This window comes from Crassostrea angulata, chromosome 6 (genome assembly GCF_025612915.1).
Source record: "Crassostrea angulata isolate pt1a10 chromosome 6, ASM2561291v2, whole genome shotgun sequence".
In the NCBI taxonomy this organism is placed as follows: domain Eukaryota; kingdom Metazoa; phylum Mollusca; class Bivalvia; order Ostreida; family Ostreidae; genus Magallana; species Magallana angulata.
In genome coordinates this window covers 34,712,226-34,734,717 of record NC_069116.1, presented here as the reverse complement: position 1 = coordinate 34,734,717, position 22,492 = coordinate 34,712,226, and the positions used below count along the sequence as shown (strand labels likewise).

Here is a 22,492-nt window from a genome sequence, read left to right as displayed (position 1 = left end):
GCTCGACATCACGTGCGCGTCCACGAGGAGGGTCGTTTGTGAAAGAAATTTCTAATAAATCAATGCAGGTTTATTTTTTAGAAATATTTGTTATTACAGACTTCATATTTGTATGTACAAATAGCTCACGATTTTCATGAAAAAAAAAATATCTTCTGCATTTTTTTGATTGAAACACCAATGGAAATTACTGTACATTTTATGCCTCTCTTTGAAATCTTTTTTTAATTCATATAACGTGAGTAGATAAAAAATGTAACAATTTGTAATTAATGTGTGTATTGTTACAATAATCAATTAATCGGTCGCAAATAACCGATTTTTCGACTGAGTGTCATCCAGGGCTAAAATATTGTCACAACTGGAGCAGTGATTCTTGGAATGACATTTTTTAAACACATATGCTCTATTTCGATATATATTTTTTAATCTTTAAAAAGGGGTTTCCCTTTATTCTATGAAACTAATTTTATTAAATCTCTACACTTTTCTTTACATAAGACTGCTTTGTGTCACTTTTGGTTGAAATTGGATCTAAGAGAAAAAGTAAAAAAAAAATTGAAAAATTACAGACTAAAATGCATTTTTTTTTCATTTTAAAACTTACAATTGGCAGAAAAGTTCTGGAATTTATATTATATGGATTTTCTCGTTAGCACGGAAGATAGCACGAAAGAGTTAATGATGTGGAAACAGCCAAAGAAAACCCACGTGTACAAGCGGGGTCGACTACCGCGCTCTGTCGCTTACGCTAAGTTTACGGACAAACGAACAGAAAACCAGACGTGATCTAAAAAGTTCGTTTGTACTCTCAGTTTTTAGGTGAGATAAATCTCCTCGATGGTTTTTTTTCCCAAACCCTTGTTGTATTTTTGTTCAACTATGAAACGAATTAAATGAATAAAATTTCTTTGTTTAATTCATTCAACACACACACATTCACAAATGGCGATTAACAAATATATATATTGAAACAGAATACTAGTAATGTGAAATAAAGATAAAAATGCAGGGGTATCTGTTTATCCTTCCACGCTACCATAGCCGACATTTGTGTCTTGGATTCATATAGCTGTCTTTAGGGCATTGGAATGCTTCCGAGAAGACAGGCAGATTCTGTAGAGTTCCCGTAACCCTGCAAACAACGAGTTTAAGTGACAAAATTACTTTTACTTTAATAAATATACAACTAATATTAGTTTCTCAAGAGATCAGGTTTCACCGAGAGGCTGAGCTTGCTCATCCCTATATCCCTGGCCCACGCTGCAGTATTTACATGCCCCCTGCTCTTGCGTGAAATCCTATTTTTTGAAGTGGAAAGGTAACTCAGTATTTATATGTTGGGTGAATGAATAATACTACTTTGTTTTTCTTTTCAACCAAACTTATTTGCATTAATGTATCGCAATTTCGTTTTTTCCCATGTGATATAAAAGATCAGGAAATCGTGTACAAATTCGACATTTGGTCAATCATGGGTTTGTTCGTCGCCATTTCTTTTTTTAATCCGTTTTAAGGAACTTTAAGACTTTTTATTAGCATTAATTCACACCACAAAAATTTCAGAACTTTACTGATAAATATGAAAAAATATACATTTCACAATTTAAAAATCGGTTTGTATCTTTTCCCGACTTTTCTCACTTGCCTGAATCTGGATGGACTATGGGGTCCCGTCATTAAGTGATTTACGAAGTTTTTCTTCTCGGCAATTGTACAGCGTATCTAGAAATGGAAAAGTAAAGGGCAAAATCACTCTCTTCTAAATTAAATTTCAATGTAAAAACAAATGTCAGAAAGCAGCTTCAAACCTGTGCGAAATTGATGAAGAAGAGTTGGTCGTGTGTGATATTTAGTCCTGGAAGAGGATTTTCCTCGCTTCCTCTTTTGGAAACAAAATTTCTGTAAGCCTATCAGGATATACGAATGTAATATAATTGTTAAGACGAAAAATAGGTGTATGATACTAAACACATATGCTTTGGGGTTTTACGTTTGACGCATTTGTAGGCAAATAGTTGTATAGTAATGTCATGTAAATTTTGAATTTACTGGGTGGCAGTAATTACAAAACTTACAACATGACAACTTTTATATTTTGTATTTACAGCCACCCGGTAAATTCAATATTTACAACATGACAGTAAGCTGAACGACAAAATACATGTACATTTTGATATTTCTGCCTCAGATAAACATTCAGAATTCGAAATACTAGTAATCTCTTTTCGAGTAAAAGTGAACATGTAAAGTCATACAAAAATTCTACATGTATGTATTAAACCCTTCGCACATTACAGGATTTGATAACGACACCAACAAAGTTTATAATTGATTTAACTATTGTTCTAGAATTGTGGGCTCAAATAACACTGTGATTTTTTGCATTTTTTTGTTTTTGTTTTCCTTCGCTCGTTTTGAACCTGTTCCGCTGAAAAATAAGGGTTTATCTAGCAACAGCTCTGATCGAGACAGGAACTTTAAACACGTCGGGTATAAAACTTTCTGGGCGAGTTCACGCTATTTCCACTATTTTTGCGTCTTGGTGGTTTTTTTTTTTATTGTCGAGGAAAACCTAACTTACTCTATAACTCTGTAACACTCCGCCATTATCAGCAATGTTTTCTCCGAGCGTTATTATACCGTTAACCTACAAAAGAAACTATGGCGTTTGTAGTACTCTCAAAGAATTATGGAAAGTGTTATCCAGTCCTATAATGACAGATGAAGCTGAAGACAATTTTCGCTTATTATAATTGTCTTTTCCTAAAACATGCAGCCTAAATAAAGATAACAGAGAATAACCTTCATTCCATTGGCTTCAGGGGATGAAAAGTTTCCGTACTGGTTGATAAAACATGTCTGGAGGTCTTTGAATTTATCGACGGACCTTTTGCTCCACCATTCGTGTAGTTCCCCTTCCTTGTTATACTGTCGCCCTACGTCAAGTTAAAAGGATGATGAGTAAGCAGACGTACAATAGATATCTAACAATTTATACAAATACGTTTGAAAATGTGTACATCCATTTGAAACTGTGTACATTTTCAAAGTTTTACGGACGAATTTGTGATTGTTCTGACAGTGTGTGGTTGTTCTGACAGTATGTGGTTGTTCTGACAGTATGTGGTAGTTCTGGCAATATGTGGTTGTTCTGACAGTATGTGGCTGTTCTGACAGTATGTGGTTGTTCTGGCAATATGTGGTTGTTTCATTTATTGCTTTTGAGTATTATCCTTGATAATTAGAATGAAACAATATGCTACACCTTGTGACAGGTGTTTAAAGACAGCCCCCTCCCCGATTAAGACTTCCTTGGGTAGGTAAATCTCCGCTTGGTTTAAAAAAGGCATTTACACAACCTAACCCATTTTAAAATTTCAAATTAGCGCTAAAATTAACGTTTTAAAACCAACCCCATCTCCCGTAAAGAGGGGGTTAAAGTTGTATCCTTCTAGGAGCCATGAAGGCCCATAGGGCTGGTGCTTATCCCTGGTTTCCGTGGTGCTAAGCGGATGAGAGTCATTGACTCCACCTGGATGGGACACCAGTCCATCGCAGGTTAACTCCAAGTGAATGCCAGTGCCCAATTGCAGCTGGATGGACTGATACAATGTAGATAGAGTGCCTTGTCGAAGGGTACAGCACTAACGTCAATTAACCACAGTGGGGTTCGAACCAGTTACTTTGGGTTACTGGCCTAACGCCTATGACCACTGAGCCATGTGCTCCGAAGAGGGGGCGAGGTTAGAATTCAAAATTTGGGTTTCCTGTCCTTATGCATCAGTACGTCTTCTCTTTTATTAACATATTTTATAATTTATTATAAAATAAAGTATAAACTAGTGGGTATTGTTTTTTTAACAAAAAAACACATGTCTCCCCTTCTCCCCAAGGATTGTAATATGGGGCAATTTTAACAATTGAAAAAGAATAATGTCAGCTATATGTTACCCAGACCCATCCTTTTCTTAATTTGACCTTGAGTAAAACATGGTCAAGGTCATATATAAATCAATAAAACACCTAAGTGTATTATTATTGTTCTTTGTTTAAAGTTTGAAGTCCTTCTGTCAAAGTATATTCAGGAGTTGAACAATGAAGTTTTTTCTAATTTGACCTTGAAATAAAAATTTTAAGGTCAAGGTCAAAAATTTTGGTAAGGTTCAACTAGGTTATATACCATCTATCTATGATACAAGTTAAAAGTCTGTATGTTAAAGGAGTCTTGTGTTATGGTCCAGACAATATTTTTTATGAAAAGCTTTACCTTGAAGAACAAAATAGGTCAACTTTTGGTGGCATGCACTCCTTCTCAATACTATCTACCTATGTTCCAAGTTTGAAGTCTGAATGTCAAAGGGTATTAAAGTTATGACCCAGACAAAATTTTATTATTTTTGTCTTTTTTCTTAATTTGACCTTGAGTAAAACAAGGTCAAGGTCAAATATTATTCAATAGTACACCTAAGTGTATTATTATTGTTCTTTGTTCAAAGTTTGAAGTCCTTCTATCAAAGTATATTCAGGAGTTGAACAATGAAGGTTTTCCTAATATGACCTTGAAATAAAAATTCTAAGTCAAGGTCAAAAATTTTGGTAAGGTTCAACTAGGTTATATACCATCTATCTATGATACAAGTTTAAAGTCTGTGTGTTAAAGGAGTCTTGTGTTATGGTCCGAACAATATTTTTTATGAAAAGCTTGACCTTGAAAAACAAAATAGGTCAAGGTCAAAACTTATGGTGGTGTGCAATCCTTCGCAATACCATCTACCTATGTTCTAAGTTTGAAGTCTAAATGTCAAAGGGTATAAAAGTTATGACCCAGACAAAATTTTATTATTTTTTTCTTAATTTGACCTTCAGTAAAACAAAGTCAAGGTCAAATATTATTCAATAGTACACCAAAGTGCATTATTATTGTTCTTTGTTTAAAGTTTGAAGTCCTTCTGTCAAAGTATATTCAGGAGTTGAACAATGAAGTTTTTTCTAATATGACCTTGAAATAAAAAAAATAGGTCAAGGTCAAAAATTTTGGTGAGGTTCAACTAGGTTATATACCATCTATCTATGATACAAGTTTAAAGTCTGTATGTTAAAGGAGTCTTGTGTTATGGTCCAGACAATATTTTTTATGAAATGCTTGACCTTGAAGCAAAAAATAGGTCAAGGTCAAAACTTTTGGTGGCGTGCACTCCTTCTCAATACCATCTACCTATGTTCCAAGTTTGAAGTCTAAATGTCAAAGGGTATTTAAGTTACGGCTTGGACAAATATGGATGAAGAAGAATAAGAAGAAGAAGAATAAGAATAAGAAGAATAAGAAAGTCGACAAAAACAATATGTCTCCCCTTTGAAAGGGGAGACATAAATATGTTAATAAATGAGGAGACGTACTGATGCTTTATTTTATACTTTATTATTTTGTATATCTTGTTCGGAATTTAAAAGGCCTTTGACAAAACCAAACCAAGATCTAATCAATTGAAATCAATTTGTCAGCGTAAATATAAACGCATTCTGTGAACTATTTAAAGCTGCTGGATGGTCAACAAATTACCCAGGAGATCGGTATAGTATTTTATTTAGCTGTAAATTATTTATATAGTAAAGACAAATTTCTAATATTTGAATATTTTGTCCATTTCCGGAGCTCTTCTTTTCAAGGAAACAGATATTGTATGGAATTAGCCACGCCCACTCAGCCTTCAAAAGTCACAAGTGACAAGTTACTTAATACAGTCTATTAAGGTACATGTAGCAATTTTCGCAGAATAATTTTTTACTGAATTCCACCGACGAAGTTTTGTAATTTTCTTTCCTGCACTAATGGGTTACTTCATATAAACATGAACCACAAAAGAAAAGATGAGTTAAAGTATTTCATGGAGGATCGGTAAATGTACCTCTGTCATCAAACCCGTGTGTGATTTCGTGACCAATCAACGTCCCTATCCCGCCATAGTTTAGGGATCTGTAATTTAAAAAAATTACATTAAAATTACCTTAAATTACAACATATCTTGAAACTATATCTTTTCTTTTTACTTCCAAAAAGTGGTGTGCCATATTGAGCCCCCTCCCCTTCCTTTAATCTAAAAACATGCAACTAAAAATTTTAATTTTGATTCTCCCCTGTATTTAATTCAAGGTGCTGACCTTGGATAATCCTTGTGGTAGTAAGGAGGCTGTAGAATACCCGCTGGAAACACTATCAAAACAACACCATGCTTGATTCAATACTGATACACAATTTGTTGATGAGGATTTTTTTATAAACATAATCATTCTGAAAAAGCAAATACACAAATTCTGTTTTCATGTCAAGTTCACTTCACATTAATTTCACATATAATATTTTGCTCCCTTCGAATTCACGTACATTTCACATGAAAAATTCCATGTGAAATGAACGAGCAATGTATTTTTTTTTCTATGTATCTTACTAATTCTGTTCTGAGGAGGACTGTAATACGCATTGACTGTTGATGGCGCCACTTCCCATCTAAAACAAAAAAAGATGGAGTAAAATAAAGAAACACATGTTCAGAATACTTGTTGCCAATACTTAATATTCTGTTATATAATTGAATTTAACCATACGGCATTTTATTGACTAAAACCTAAATCAGATGACAAAGGAAATAGTCTATTTCTAGTTTGTTTATTGTTTATATTGTAATCGATGTTTTAGCCGATTGCCTGTTGAAAATGATTAAATTCTGCTAGGAATGTATTAGTAGTTAGTTTAATTTACATATATAAACAAACAACTTGTTTGCGGCGATAAATATTCGCGAATATATATACTAGCAATAGGCTGCTCGGGATTATCGCGATTATTTATCGCCCGCAATTTAACGTTAGTTTAACAGTTATCTAAGGAAGGTCAATTCTTACTCCATTCTGTACAGGTTTGTACGCAGTTCCAATAAATCGTCAATCACGGTCCTTTTCAAGAGGAACAACATGTTTTCGAAGTAGTTTACTGGATGAATTGTTACCTACATGATAAGTACATGTATATCATTATGTAACACTTACACGTAACTCCTGTTCATTTATATATACCAGTGTGTGTGTGTGTGTAAATATAAGGAAACTCGTTCTCATTTTTTCTGGTTATTTTTCAAGTAATAATATTTATAAATTATTAATATCAAACATCACAGCTCAGTTTGTAGTTGACAGGCCGACTTACGTTTTCGTATCGCCTGTTCAGCAAATCGTCATCCAGAATGCTGTCTTCGTAACCAATCTTTCTTTTTATAAATAGAGCCTGTCATCAAGACAATTTATATCATGAAGAAAAAAATGATGGCATAAAAAAAATTCATGAATTGTTTATTTTACAAAAAAAAACCAAAAAACCTAAACTATTTTTCTTTATTCAAAATACAAAAATTATGAAATCTTTGTATGATACAAAGTATTTGTTTCAGGATATCAGTCTTCCTTAAATTCCTATGGAAGTCAGTAGACCTCGAACCTTTTCTTCGGCAACTTCCCGTGTATCTTTGTCCATCCAGTCCAGCTCTGACAGAATCGTCCTGAATGAGTCCAGTATATTGTCTGACATGTCACTGATCTGGAAGGGGGAAGTAATCATGGCCTGATTAGAATATCAAAATATATCACATTTTTCCTATTTTCACAAATAATTGTAAAATGATTAAATCATATAATCTAAACAGTTTTTATTCATTTTTTTAGGAATTATGATGGCGGTGGGGTGAGTAGGATTCTTCACGTTAAAAGATAAATGCGATTTTTTCTGAGCTTGCTTGATATAAAAAGAATATTCAAGAAATATATAATGGTTTAATTTCGAAAAGAGTTCAGGGAATACTTTTAAAACTCAAAAACAACGTAATTTCAGGACAGCACTGAATATCTGACGTAATATAATTCTCGATGCTCTTACCCCGGCTTTGGCCTCTTCGTCGAAGTGTCTCTGTACGAACAGGCGGCCTATGGGCAGACCCAGATAGTTCACTACTACGTCCACGCACTTACGCCATCGGGAGCGAATGTGGGAGGAACCGTACAGGACCTGTTGTGTAAAATGTACCAAAAGAACAGCCTTATTGTGCAAAATGTATTGAGAATAAGAAGTTTGGAGGGAAATTGCGAATTGATTTTAATTTTTAAAAAATAGACAATGATGGATAGTCGATCGAGATTGATGTTTGATAAACAGTTTCTTGCCTTTAAGTATTCTCCAAGATACTGTCTGAATCTGTCAGGGAGGTCTTTGATACGGTTATTCATGATGCGCCAGACTGCATAGTTTGTAATTGTCCTACAGTGTAAAAAAATTTACTGAACATTCTACATTCGTGTATGAACCTCTCAGGATTTTTGGAGTACGTGTATGTACACGTATTAGCGAATCAACCACTTATTTTAACAAAATAACTATTATTTTGCTTTAGATGTCTTTTCATGCGAACATGATGGATTAATGAATGGATGGATGTGGATGGATGTGAATGGATGGATGGATTGGACGATCCATACCAGTCATATCCCACTCTGCTAAATCAAATTCTATTCAATGATATACACTATTAGTATGCCCTTCAATATCGTTTCTAGGCCGATACCTAGAAGATACAGAGCATTGTTATCTAATTATGCTAGGTATGTATATCATGACATTGAATGCCAACATTGGTTTGCTTGGATTTTTGCGGTCATAAAAATCTGGAGCAATGCGGTGAATGAACGAGTGGAAGATGTCACTTCAATGATAGTACGAGTGCTTCCATTGAGATTACCGTTGTGCATTTATATCTAAAAAGAAATTTTACACGTGCCTTCAATAATGAAATGCAAACTAACAGTCGGTTGACCTTGAAGTTATGTGACCTTGACCGGGATCCTAATATTGATCAGATTTAGGTACTAAGCATTGTGATACTTATAACAAAAACATGCTTCCTCTTTCTATATTATGTTTTATGACTGCAACAAACAAGACATTATCATATAAATTGTATCTTTTCCTCATTCAATGATCTCTAGACCTTTTTTGATGAAATGAATATCAGGGCACTACTGCCTATTCCTAATACAGCAAGTGGATGGGTTATCAGTGTGCTTAAGCCTTTCACCTCTTTGGAAACTGTAACAAGACTGGAATTAAGCGCTTCATGTACTGTATATCTACAACAATCACTGTCTGGTTCTCATCAAGGTCAAACTCCACCCCATCTATCTGTAGCAACTGTTGGATGTAGCCTCTCCACGTAAAGTCCAGCTACAATATCAGATGTAACTGGTGTGTATATGAAATTCTGATTCACGATACAGTATATGAAAATAATATTTAGAATATAGGAAAGCAAGATCTCTCTCTCTCCCTCTCTCTCTCTCTCTCTCTCTCTCTCTCTCTCTCTCTCTCTCTCTCTCTCTCTCTTTCTGCGTGTTCGCGTTTTACCTCTTTTGACTCTGTAAAATTCAGTTTCATTTCCCCTACAGTAAACTTATTGTACAGCTTCTCATTGTCTCTTCGATCTTCCATGGGCGTTGTAATCTTTAAGGAATGGATGAATGAAAATAATAGAAAGGCAATCCTATGACAAGGCAGATACCTTATTTTGATTTCTTTATCTTTAAAAAAATGTACATGTATTTTGACTATTAATGAAAAATTGTTGGAATCAAAAGAACAATATGCTAGAATAAGATCGTTTTCTAATCTAGAAATATATATTCACATTTACAAATGTCAATGCGTTTTGAAGGGAAGGAGGGAAGAAAGAAGTAGATTTTGTGTTTCCTACGAACTTTCGCTTCCCACACGCCAAAGGCGTCACGGACAGAAGTACATGTAAAGTACATTGACAATGTATATAAAATAAAATTTTACTAACAGGCGAAAAAACCAGAGAAATTTTTCTTAATCATCATGAATATTGAAAGCTAGATGGAGATACTTCCCCAAATTACACAGTTCTTTAAAATTTTGAACACTTTTAAAAATAATTGTATAAATTTGTATACAGAAGGTTTTTTCCAATAATATTTCTTAATATATTTTATTTAATATAATAAAACTTTTCCGATATCATATCCCATATTTACGAAAATGTCTCATCCTGAACTAGTACAGTAAACATACCTTGCAAGAATTGGTCTCGAGAATTTCACATAAAGTTACTAGTAAACTTTTTTTCAAAAGGTGACATCCATTAGTTTTTATACCGCTGTATTTTGAGATAAAAATGCACTACAGTATATACGTGCTTACATACATTGACAAGATTTGTTTCAAGATCCAGAATGTCTTCCATGTCTCTTCGCGCTTGTTCTTCGTCGGCTCCAAACTCAATAGCGACCTTGACCCCAAGGTCAACGTAGGCCTTCATCAGGGGACTGTCCCGGGGCTGGTCGTAGTGCTTCCGTTCAGGGAGGATGAAGCCAGGGTTATCTAACTGTAAATTTTAAGATGCAGTGTAAATAGACACTGGTACTTTAAATAAATTGTTTCGGCTCAAAATTTGTGGATTTTCTGGAAAGCTTTATCCACGAATTTACATCTCCAATATCTTCAGATTTATACGAGTATACTCTTGAATTTGTATTCAGAAGAACATTTAAAATATACAATCCACACGAATATCCAGTTAATCTAATCCTTACTCGGGTAAGCGCAAAAGTCGAAAAATATGAGTACAAGTTTGTGTGTACTGACGTGCGGCATACAGTTGTTCTTAGGCGGAAACTATTACAACAAGATTAGCTTTTTATAAAAAGCTTACCGTCTTAAGAGCGAACCTCAAACAGCAATTAGTTATCAAAGACAATTTAATTGTTTTTTTTATATAAATGTCACCTTCCTCTACATACCATTGCGCGTGGAACACTTTTATGTTTACACAAGCTTATCTTTTAAAAAAGATTGGTGAGCTTGCGTTGTAGCGTTGTAGCCATCATAAAACTCAGAAGCAGATTTCTAAAACATTAGTTTAAATTTCTAAATCGATTGATTAAGAATAGGAAGACACAGTGGTGTATTAGAATTGTGCCGGGCTGGAGTAGGGTTGTGAATCTAGAGTGGGCTTCACATCGGCAATGGCATAGCTCATTGACTGTTGAAAATTTTCAAGAACCATTGGTGCTGTTTTATAACAATCGTATCTTCTCGGGCTTTTCCGGCATGCTCGGAAAACAAATATCCAAGGTTGTTTTCCGAGCCTGCCGGAAATTTAAGATAAAACAAGCTATTTATTATAATATATTTAGAATAACTTTGCATTATAATATCTATGATATTGTTACTTTTTGACATTTACAATAAACACAAAACTTTATGTGAAGATGATAAAACGAAATTCAAATGGTACAGTTTATCTACAGTTGTAGTCCCAGAATCCCCTACTATTGGAGTCGAGCGTGAGTATTCCAGTGAAAAAGACTAACGTAGTTGCTAGCGCTCGAGAGCGCCAGCAATCATGTGTCTTTTAATCCTGCGTGTCTAAAATTGAGAAATGCCTACCCGAGCTTATAAGTTGATATCGACTATAGCAGGGTAAGAGAGATCTTGGGAAGAGTCGTAGATAAAATCAGAGTTATATCGCTGCATTCAGCATTTTGTTTGTCAAATATTACACGTAGTTTTACCTAATGTATAAAAGCTGTAAACAACTTTACCGATGTTAGCCATACCGCATCAATTTTGTTTTACGTTTTTGTATTTGAATAAAAATAATAAAAGAAAAGCAAATAATTTGGTTGAAATACAGGAGTTTGTTGGATATGTTCAGCAATAGCTGTTTACAAAGAACAGTTTCGTTTAACCAAAACCACAATGAAAGATACATGTAAATTAAGTGATAGGGACCCACCTGACTACTGAACGTAAAATACAACTTACATACAATACACGCCTTTTCTTGTCTTTGCTGTCTAAATACACGTAAGGGTAGATGTAAGGCACGTTGCTGTACTTGTTAATGGTGACGATTAGGGAGGTGAGCGAGAAATCCCCCTCCCTCCAATTTCCTCCCTCGTTTGTGCCCAGAATTGGCCAGCCTCCTATTTCACGTAGAAGGGGCAGAGACACGGAGATTCCTACAGCCTCTAAATTTGCTAAAATTGAAAGGAAAATAATTTAATTATGGTTGTAACGCGCTTTCTGATCGGTTAAAAAATTATTTTATATCGTATAAAGAATGAACGTTATTTAGTGAACATGGCGTTATGAATAGTAATTGCTCTGTTGGCATATTCCATGATGCGCGCTAGCGCATCGATCATGAAAAATATGCCAGCAGAGCAGTTGCTATTCATAACGCCATGTTCACTATATAATCGTTGTTTATTACTTATATTTGCATTTCCATTGTCCTTTCCCACTGTAAGCCAATACGGAGGAGCTGCAATTATTTCTCTATAACCGCAATTGCTCTGTCTTTATATACTATGACGTCATAAAGGTGTAACGTTATATTATTACTTATTAGGTTTGTTACTAGATGTTTATGTAGATTTTGACGAATACTTTTGTTTTGACTCGGACTAGAATGCCTCGACGTCATTGGATGAAACGCGTCACGTGGCTGCCTTACAAATTTCTTTAAAAGGCAAGCGTCAAAATTTATAGCGCAACATGGCGAACGTAACGTTATTTGAACTGATTTTCTACACAAACGTTTGTTTACATATCAAACTTTAGGTCCTCGACAAAACAAAAAACTTATTAGGTTTGTTACTGACTGTTTAAAGATTCATTGATTCTGTTAATAAATCTATGTGAATTAAAAAGAAACATTAGAGTCTGAATGTTTACTTTTGATGTAATAGCTAAATGTCAAGGTCTAGGCTAATACAAGGTATTTGCGAGTGGTAAAATGATGCAAATATATATCATTGAACACACTACTAGAAGCGAGACGTGTTCATGAGGTATATCGTCACCATCCGGATTCTTGGTGTTCATGAGATTGCATTGCTCAATAAAGGTGAAGATTGTTCACAGATTGATTGTATACGTCCATATCCAGATGATTAGTGTCCATCGATTAAATAATGTTCACCGACTAGTTGCTTCTGAGAAATGTTTGCAAATGTGTTGCTTTAATCTAGGTGTGAATTGTTTGTTTGTTCTTAGAAAATTGAGTGAGTGGGATTGTTATTTTATAAAACTTGACCAGGAGAGTTGTGTTCTAGTCCAAAACGTAGACTCTGACTACTATATTATGATAAATAGAAAGCAATTGACGGGCTGTCATCAATGATAAGTTTATTATTCCGGTAAACATGACCAGAGGCAAGAGTTAGTGATGTAAAATAGTAACGTGTTTATTGTAATCTGGGTGGGGGATAAAGCAGTAAACTACAGCAAATTGATCACACCTACATTGTTTGTTAAAATACATGTACATAAAAAAAGAGGAAGTTGTAGTAACTTATTTTGCCGATTGAGAGGGTCACGTTTTTTTTTTTCTTCAACGGCTTGAATTGATGACGCATGCTTCATTCGTGCTATAGCAGGCACGTATCATCGGGGGGGGGGGGGGGGGAAGTGGGTCCTGCCCACCCCCACCCCCCACTTTTTTGTTAAATTTACATACAAAAAAGTGTATTAACACTGAGTTGCCTCCGCCCCCCCCCCCCCCCACACACACACACACGCACTGTCATGGCCCATGTAAAAAACTGAAATGAAATAAACAGTGAGATTAAAGTTAAAAGTATACATCCTACGGATTAGGATTTTTTTTTTGCTTGTCAAAATTTTTGGGATGAATCTGCCCCCCCCCCCCCCCCCCCACACACACTTTCAAAAACGATGCTACGTGCCTGTATAGTGCCATGTCAACGCCATTTATTGAGAAAATATAGAAAACAGTTGGTGATGCTGAGAATGCAAAAAGACAGAATAGGGTATGTTGTAAATGTATATATGTGATAATTTTTGTTTCAAACTAACTTTTCTTAAGTTACTAATGCTCTTACTTGTATTCATACAGGATCCATACAGGTTCTTTGCCTTTACAATCGCTTCTATATCTCCCTCACTTATATCTTCTTCGAGTACCTCTAAAAATAATTGATCAGAGAAACTTTCGTTAAACATATCAAATCATAACATTAATCAATCTTTTCTTGTCAATTGATAACTCAAAATATTCAATGAAAGATACTGTTTCAACGAACGTTTTAATTTGACTTGGACTGTGTCGCGTAAAATACTAAAACTAGCCAAGAAGGATCTATCGTTAGGTATCACGTGATTTTTCATCCAGCCTCCACAGGCGTACTCGTAGAAATTGTCACATGGGTCCACAGAAAAATCTATTCCATCCGCAACTCGTGCAGCTTAACGATAAAGATGAATTGTTGGCATACATGAAGTCGTAAAAACCTTTGTAAAAATTAAATGATTCATATTATGAAAAAAATGGGTCTTTCGAAAAGTTTTCGAGAACGGTGAAATAAAATTGTTCAACAAACTCCGGGGGTCGTTACTCTGTTGATTCTGTACATATCAGTATATTAACCACTAAATACATGCGAAATCTATTCAACCCTTTTCTGTAAACAACTTGCCTTGAGCGAAAGAGAATATCTTACGGCATAGTTGAAGACTTCGTTACAAGAGGGGCAGAAGAAGAAACTGAGTTCAGATTACGCTACTGGACCAAATCGATTTTGCAGTATTTTTTAATTACGGGAAATAAAAGAATACAAAACCTACCAGCTCGGATGCATTCTAATTTATCACAAGCTGAAAAAAAATATTTAAATGTTACATAACATTAATTGCTGCCATAAGTTTAGATTTTTAATCATTTTTTGTTTCATAATAAATGAAATTCACACCGGCATATTTCAAAAGCTCAATACGCTTACCTTCTACGTTATCAGAAGAACCGAGTTTGACCGAGATATACACAACTACGCAGATTAAGGCCGCACACAGCAGGATCAAAACGAGGGCCAAAACCAGGAGGAATCTCTCGGTCCTCGTACGCCCCCTGAACCAAGGCTCCCGGTTCCTACATTCACAAGGGGCAACAAATGTTTATGCATTAAGTACTTTAAAATTCTACAAAACTCTTCTGAATTGTAACCTTACTATATTGTTTAATGATTTGATGTTGATGAGGAGTGACAAATTTATGTCGTTACATTTAAGAATATTGATACAATGTACAAAATGTACATTTTTTGCCTGTTTACATAGTCAAAGCGAAGCATTAGTTTTGATTTTATTGTACTAGGACAGTTTGGTAAGAAGTAATATAAAACGTTTCACGAACAATTTCATAGTTCACAAAAATTGCATTTTCTTTAATTATTTAAATTATAGCAAACCTATTATGAAACGTAGTGGATGCTATGCCATAAAACTATTTTCGTGCATTGAGGTTCAAATATTTAGCATAGCATTGCAGATATGAGAAGGAAATGACAGATATTTGATCTGAAATTGAAATGTTTACATAACTTGCAGCAAGCAGCGGGCCCAGATAACTCCCTGAAACTCCTTCATACAGTTCCCTTGTATCAAAAGCAAATTTCATGATCTACTTTGAATTATTAATGTCGATTAATCCCTTACCCTTTCTCAAGCAGGGCGCCTAAATACGCAAGACATGTAACATTCCTAAAGGCGAGAAAAATGTTAAGAATTTTGACGGACACCCATATTTACAATTTTGAGTCGGATGATCTAAAAATGCGTGGTTTGGTTCTAGATTTCAGTCCTATTATACACCTAGTGTTTCAATTGTTCGCTTGTTGTTTTTGCTATAAGTGTAAACTCATTTACAATGTAAGTAGGTTCCTTGGCCGATCACAACTGTTGTTGTTGTTGTTGTTTTAATTCAGCTGTGTCAATAACTATTTAAGGATGTTAAGGATCCAATGTATACTTTGATTGTTCTCCTCTAGATTTTGTCACATTTTTTTCTGAGACCGGTTTATTTAAGAAATAAAGTACGAGTTTTCGTGAATGTTGCAGAATAACCGCCGAGGTTGAGAAATGTTGTTTTGAAATATAAAAGCCGAGGCGTAAGCCGAGGCTTTTATATTTCAAACAACATTTCGAGACCGAGGAGGTTATCCTGCAACATTCACGATAACAAGAACTTTATTTCTATTCTACTAACAGCCCAGTATTTCTTCAGATCGTTTCTCCTATAGAGAGACGATCTAGGTCATTTTGACGGCTGTTCCGGGTAACCCCAACGGTTTTGTTAGTAATGTTTACATGTGTATCAATCAAAGGAATCACATGCAGACGACAAAATTTTTCTTTGGATTTTTAATACTCTTCACTTATTTATAAGATATCTTTGAATCACATTCCTAATATTTTAAGGGCAATTTGATACGATTATTACTACTATATGTTATATATTTTATGTAAAAACACGCATTGAAAATGTGTTAGGGAGGTCCTAGGAACAGCCGAATTGATCTCTTAAAAATAAACATTTGAGGCAATACACATCGTTTTGACTGGAACTAACACGTGAAATTGACATGGTTTTAAAACTTTTTACGGTTTGAAGTTGAACTTTCATGATCAGTGCGAGACAAATAGGTATTTCTGATCTGATAATTTACTGATGACGTTCGTGGTATATTGGAGAATAATGTCCGCGGCATCTCTTTGATCTCGGCAATAACTGTAGTAGAATTAGCAGTTCACTGTGTCCGTAATCTATCTGTCTGTCTGTCTGTCACAATCTACATTTGTCTCAGTTTTAAAGGAATTGTTTTCCCATCTCAAAGATACGTATAGTTGAAAGCAACTGGACTAGGTCCGTACTTTTTTATCATAGCCTTTATTTTTTTTTTCTATTTGGATACACTATTCGTTTTTTATGTGTTTGATGAATTATAAGGAAATTAATTGTTCAAATAATTGTTATCGAAATTTGATCAAAGACATATATATTAGCAATTTAATTTACTGCCATTTTTATTACCTTGATCCATTCTAGAATAACCGTGACCGCACAAATCATATATGTACTAGTTTGTGCGTTCATCTGAACTGTTCTGGATATTTTAATCAAATTTTATTTACTATACAAATTGGTAGAGAACAATATAAAGAGATTATTTGTTTATCGCCATAATAAAGGTTCAGAAAAAATAACTATGTACATTAATTATCGAGTTGCAATTAATAAGGTAGAGCATTGATGAGCATATTTCTTGCCTTCTGTTTTTTTTATTTGGAAAAAGTGAAACTTTTCCACATTTCACCAACCCATAAATTCTATTTCTATGCAAGGTTGAGCGATATGAAATGAAGTACTGTAAAAATTGACTTACCTTGGAGAATCACCTTTTTCGCCGGATTCCATTTCAATATTTCATAAATTCACTCTCAGACACAATTTCTCAGTTACTCACGGAAAAGATTTAGTGACGTCGTGGCATATCGTAAGATATCGGGGTTCCTATCATCTCTGATTACCACTGGCTTAAGATGAAATTAAGGTCATCTCAAATAATCGCGAATGTTGAATCAGGAAGACAAAAAATGCACACTAGCGTCAAAGAGAGATTGCCAAGCTTGCTTGAACCGTTGCGTAATAAATATTTCGCGTTTGTAAGGAACCGTATCTTCCTTCATCCACCTTTTTACGTTAACCCAGTTTTTGCCCCGATTTCACACCTTTTCTAAGCTACTGCAGCTTTTAAAATAGCTAATTATGTGATACGATTATCAAAATATATTTTTTTTAGAAAACGGCATGGTTTTAAAGAGTTTTAATCATCAAAATATTACAACTGTATGATCGACGGCATTTTACGTGGTATCAGAAACGGATTATATTCATTCAGCAGGAATAGGGACGAATAGAGACAGATTCGTCTGATATTGCAGAATATTGTGTGAAGTAAATTGAGTAATATAAGAAAGTCTCCAGTATTTTATTTAGTCCTGTCTTCTGATGAGTCCTCAGATATTGAAGACCGAATCACTTCACGCCGTAAAATAAACCATGAACATGATGCAAATGGCCGAGATTCCACTGAGCCCAAACGACTGTCATAACAATGAGTTGACTTTGTCTTTGATGTACATACTGTGCAGAGGTGTTTGTTGGGTGTAGAATATGAGTGCTTAAGCCTACAACTTACATAGGTCGTCAACTCCATGTTCTGTTTGAATTAGAATTGTTTCTTATGATAGTTTTTCTTCAAAGTTTAACTTCATTTACAGTTCTCTATACATCATCATATAATATTATATAGGTCGATGTTGCTTTGGAATTGATAAAAATAAACCAATATAAATCTGCATCGTCGGCTACTAAAACAATCGTCTGGCAAATGTACCGGTATTTTGTTGTTTATCTAGATAAATACCCCAATACATTGTACATCATAATCATTGCACGTTCGATCTTTTTCAAGATATCGTTTACCCAGTATTTTTTCGATTGTCTTCTTTATTTGAGATAATTTTCATTCTGCATAAAACATGTGCTAGTAATTTCCATTATTGTCAATGTATGATACGGAAATCATCATGTCGAGAAAAATACATGTAATTTTTGCACTTAAAAAAATTAATGAATAAAAAAAATGCATAAGATAAGAGATTAAGATCGGACATGCATCAAAAATAGAATTATTTGCAAAAAGGTGATAATAGATTATTTTAATCGTTTCATAACGAATTATTTCAGTTAGTGCAGTACATGCATGCATGAGTTTAAGATCGAACACTTTGCTAATTTTACAAGGATAGACATGCCTATTCATCGAATCTTCCTAAAAGTATAATGCTAGTATTTGCTTTGTAAACATGTACAAAGTAGTCAGGGGCGGTAAGATAAGATCGAACTATTTCCTTATTGAGTAGAAAATACCGGTAAAAAATATAATGCATGTGATTTTAAGAAGAATCTACCTCTTTATACATGTATGCTGTATCCTTAAGTGTTTATTACAACAACTGGTTTGGAATAAAACTGCCAGCCTACTGGAGGATTGTGAGATTTCATCATGATCTTATAATTTTCTTCAATTGCAGCAGTGACGTACGTAGGAAATAGGACCCCTGGTCAACAGTAATGATACACATGAAGTTTTCACGCCGTATTCATCTCGTCATTACCTTTAACTAAATGAGTCCGAAGTCGATTATTTGAATTATGAAAGAGTAAATCTTTTCACGAAATGAAAAGTGTCTGGCATTTTAAAAGTAAAATCGATTTGGGGCAATATGCAATATGGATCATTGGGTCATTTAAATAAAAAGGATTAGAGATTGGTAACAAAAAGGATTAGAAAGCAATATACATGTGGCGATCTACTTGAGGCAGTAATGACTGAATCATATAGCTTTTATTAGTGGGACAAAGGTTTCCATACAAGCTCCGTCACCCTAGCAGGAGAGAGTTCCTCTCAGGACAGTGTGTTTGCGGATCCCTCCTGATGGAAAAATGGCTGCCTCTCTCTTCACCAAGGAAGGAGATGGCATGATAGTAAAAGCGGGATGGATCTTCAGACAAAGTAGGAGAATAGTTTAAATCTACAAGAAATTGGGGCTCTGTTTTGTTTATTTACTTGTATTTAATAAATACGATATGTTTTATTTTATTTCAGACTTTCGATATTAACACAAGGGTCCGCGTTGAATTCATTCAAAAAATTATTTACATATTCCAATTACATGTAGCTTGGATAAAAGAATGGAATTTTCAATGAAGCTATTTTCAATTTGTTTTATAACCGAAATCGATTTGCGTCAACAAACGCTAATAAAAAAAAGAAGAAAACTTTGCATACGTTGATTTATTATTATCATTTATCATGTTTATTGAGGACTAATTAAAAACGTCTCAAAAGTCAGATCGAATAAAGTATCTCGACTCAACAGCTACTGAGCAAACATTGGATTGAACAATAATTCCATTACGTGAAGAAAATCCGCCCTAAACCTTTTATTTGACGAAACTACAGGTATTAACTTTAGATTGTTTGAACTCGACTTTTGCAGAAGCGTTTTTCCGGAAGTGGAAGAAGAGTTGGATCGTCGTCTGCTCGGGTGGACCAGTCAGGGTGTTCAAAAATAAAAATGCTAGTCGGCCTCAGAAATCTTACGATCTCAAAATGGACTGCATCGTCATCAAAACAGGACGTCAGGTACGAGAATAACGTCACAATCCTAATTAATAATTAATATTAAAGTTACACCACTCCTGTAGGCTAATGAATTACTGTTTTACCCCTTAATATTGTTATTTCAAATACCATATTTTTATGATGTACTATAGCTGTAACAAACCGTGCGGGAGAAATTTAATAAACATCACCATATATCTAAACCAATTTGATATTCTAATAACTTTATTAAGTCCTTAGTACCTTTAAATATTTATCTCATCAAGCGGTGAATCTGTGTAAAATTGCTGTATTTTTGTCCAGACTGTCCTCCATCCCGCTAAAAACTTAGGAATATTGGAAGGCTTCAATTTGAAATGCTTTTCATTTCATTTCTAGCCACTACAAAAATAACAATATTCCATCTGTTTTTCCTTAGTGTCAGTATCTTCTTCCACCAAACGGCATCGATTCATCAGCGCTCATAGAAATCGTTCTTACCGGTGATAGAGCCATTAAACTCTGCGCAAACGACTCGGAAACCGCCAGGTTGGTGATAGATAGGATGTTTTTTTTCCTTTAAAAATGTGATTGCCTTGCATCAACAAAACTTTTTGTTTCACTTTTTTCTTCTTGAGTCCCCTGACTGCAAGACCAACATCTGATTACCATTTTCTTTAAGCAACTGTTAACAGGCTAACCATACATGTACACCTATCTTTGTGAACGGGGACTGGTTTCACTGAACGCAGCTTGATGCATACATGTATGACTGTGTGGACATTTACTAGTACATTAACAGTACGAACTTTTTACGACAAGCTACACATATGCAACTAGTTCATCGCCTTTTATTAAAAAAAATTGAAGACTTTACTGAAAAATATCTGGGTCTTGTGACAATTGATCTGCTTGTGCTATAGGGGTTGCCCTTAGAGGGGAAAATACCAATAAAAGAGGGAATACAGAGAATGTGAAAAAAAAGACTTTTGGTCAAATCATGTCTGAATGAGCAAACACTTTAAAAACTAAAGTTTTGAAAAAATTATTAATTAAAATGTTCAATGAAAAACTTTTCTTGTTTCAGGATGTGGACTAGCGCATTAATGAAGGCCCAGTCTGGCAAGGACCTGCCCACCCCTCGTTGGGAGAGGAGAAATCTAAACAAGGAGGAGGTCCTCAACTTAGAATATCGAAGGTACATTTATAGTGTTCAGAAATTGAACTTTGACAGACAATAGCAAAATCAAATGAAATGTACGGTATCTAGATATAAATATACTCAGTTCTGTAATATATTCATAATTGTACGATATATATTAGTTTTGTTTGCGCGGATCAGGGGAGCGGAATTCTGGGCACACACCCTCCAGGATTTTACAGTTAGTAATTTTATGCAGTAAGCATATTCTGAAATACTGAGTAGGTCAGAATAACGGTACATGTCCCATATATATATACAAGCAACCCCCCCCCTTGGAAAAAAAATCTCAATCCGCGCCAGTAACGAACCCTACGTAAAAGCTATCAAGTCATGCGCGGATCCAGAATTTTTTTTAGATAAATTTGAATTTTTCAGGGAAGGGGGGTCCCCTTTAGATTGCACATGTTATTAGAAAATAACTAGCCATGAACCTATGCTCTGATGGAGTAGGTATCTGGGCATCAGAAATAACTCTGCAATGGAGATAAGCTTTTAATGCAAGGTACACCATGATTTAGAATGACCCCCTTCTCTTTGCAGCTGCTGGTATGCATGCTGTAGGAATAATCAAGTGGACGACTTCTGACAACAGTCAACAACTACAGCAGTGCAATAGGAAAGTTCGAAAGATTCAGATAATAAAGACTACATTGTACTTGTTTTATCCCCATAAAGACAACCCAATATTGCTCATAGAAAATAGATAACTTGATCCCATTAACCCATTTTAAAAACACGGTGAATTCAATATCAAAAGCATAACCACTTGCAGATCACACAGATGAATGTGTATCGTTACACTTCATTGGATATTTTCAACACATGTATTAGCATTTGCTTTAAGGTGGTATGGGACACCTCCATACTGTGACACATTTTCTATCAAGATAACCAAGAAAACTAGTACAATTTTATAAATGTTTCTTTCCCAAAATTGTAACCGAACCGCATAGCACTATGGGTTATGTTACATTAAAGTTTTAAAATTCAGAGAATTTAAAACTATCGTCAACTACGAATTTGAAAGTCATAAGTTCAAATTTTGCTGGGGTTTTATTTTTTAACAAATTTTAAAACATTTTTTTTGGTGAAATATTGAAATTTTAAAAAAATTAAAAGTATTTTATTTATTATGTTCTTTTATCCACATAAATATCGACAGGTGTCCCATTCCTCCTTAATTTTCAGTGGCTATGT

The 22,492-nt window shown here is 34.6% G+C and overlaps 2 protein-coding genes across 2 annotated transcripts; one reads left to right on the top strand and one right to left on the bottom strand.

Annotated features, from left to right (window-relative positions):
* Positions 1–901: 901 nt before the first annotated feature.
* Positions 902–17,661, bottom strand: LOC128190585 (neprilysin-like). Its single transcript, XM_052862689.1, has 22 exons — positions 17,305–17,661; positions 14,866–15,011; positions 14,711–14,740; positions 14,170–14,331; positions 13,969–14,052; positions 11,885–12,099; positions 10,263–10,442; positions 9,446–9,541; positions 9,120–9,265; positions 8,212–8,305; positions 7,928–8,056; positions 7,493–7,591; positions 7,205–7,282; positions 6,904–7,007; positions 6,450–6,508; positions 6,163–6,214; positions 5,910–5,977; positions 2,806–2,939; positions 2,585–2,650; positions 1,812–1,910; positions 1,649–1,725; positions 902–1,135 (listed from the first exon to the last, which is right to left on the bottom strand). Exons 1-22 carry the CDS (start codon positions 17,334–17,336, stop codon positions 1,036–1,038), a joined length of 2,250 nt encoding a protein of 749 aa, XP_052718649.1. The 5' UTR covers positions 17,337–17,661; the 3' UTR covers positions 902–1,035.
* A 1,607-nt stretch (positions 17,662–19,268) lies between these two features.
* LOC128190153 (pleckstrin homology domain-containing family B member 2-like) lies at positions 19,269–22,390 on the top strand. Its single transcript, XM_052862067.1, has 5 exons — positions 19,269–19,500; positions 19,988–20,133; positions 20,531–20,640; positions 21,179–21,289; positions 21,836–22,390. The coding sequence occupies exons 1-5, from the start codon at positions 19,431–19,433 to the stop codon at positions 21,879–21,881; spliced, it is 483 nt and encodes a 160-aa protein (XP_052718027.1). The 5' UTR covers positions 19,269–19,430; the 3' UTR covers positions 21,882–22,390.
* The last annotated feature ends 102 nt before the right edge of the window (positions 22,391–22,492 follow it).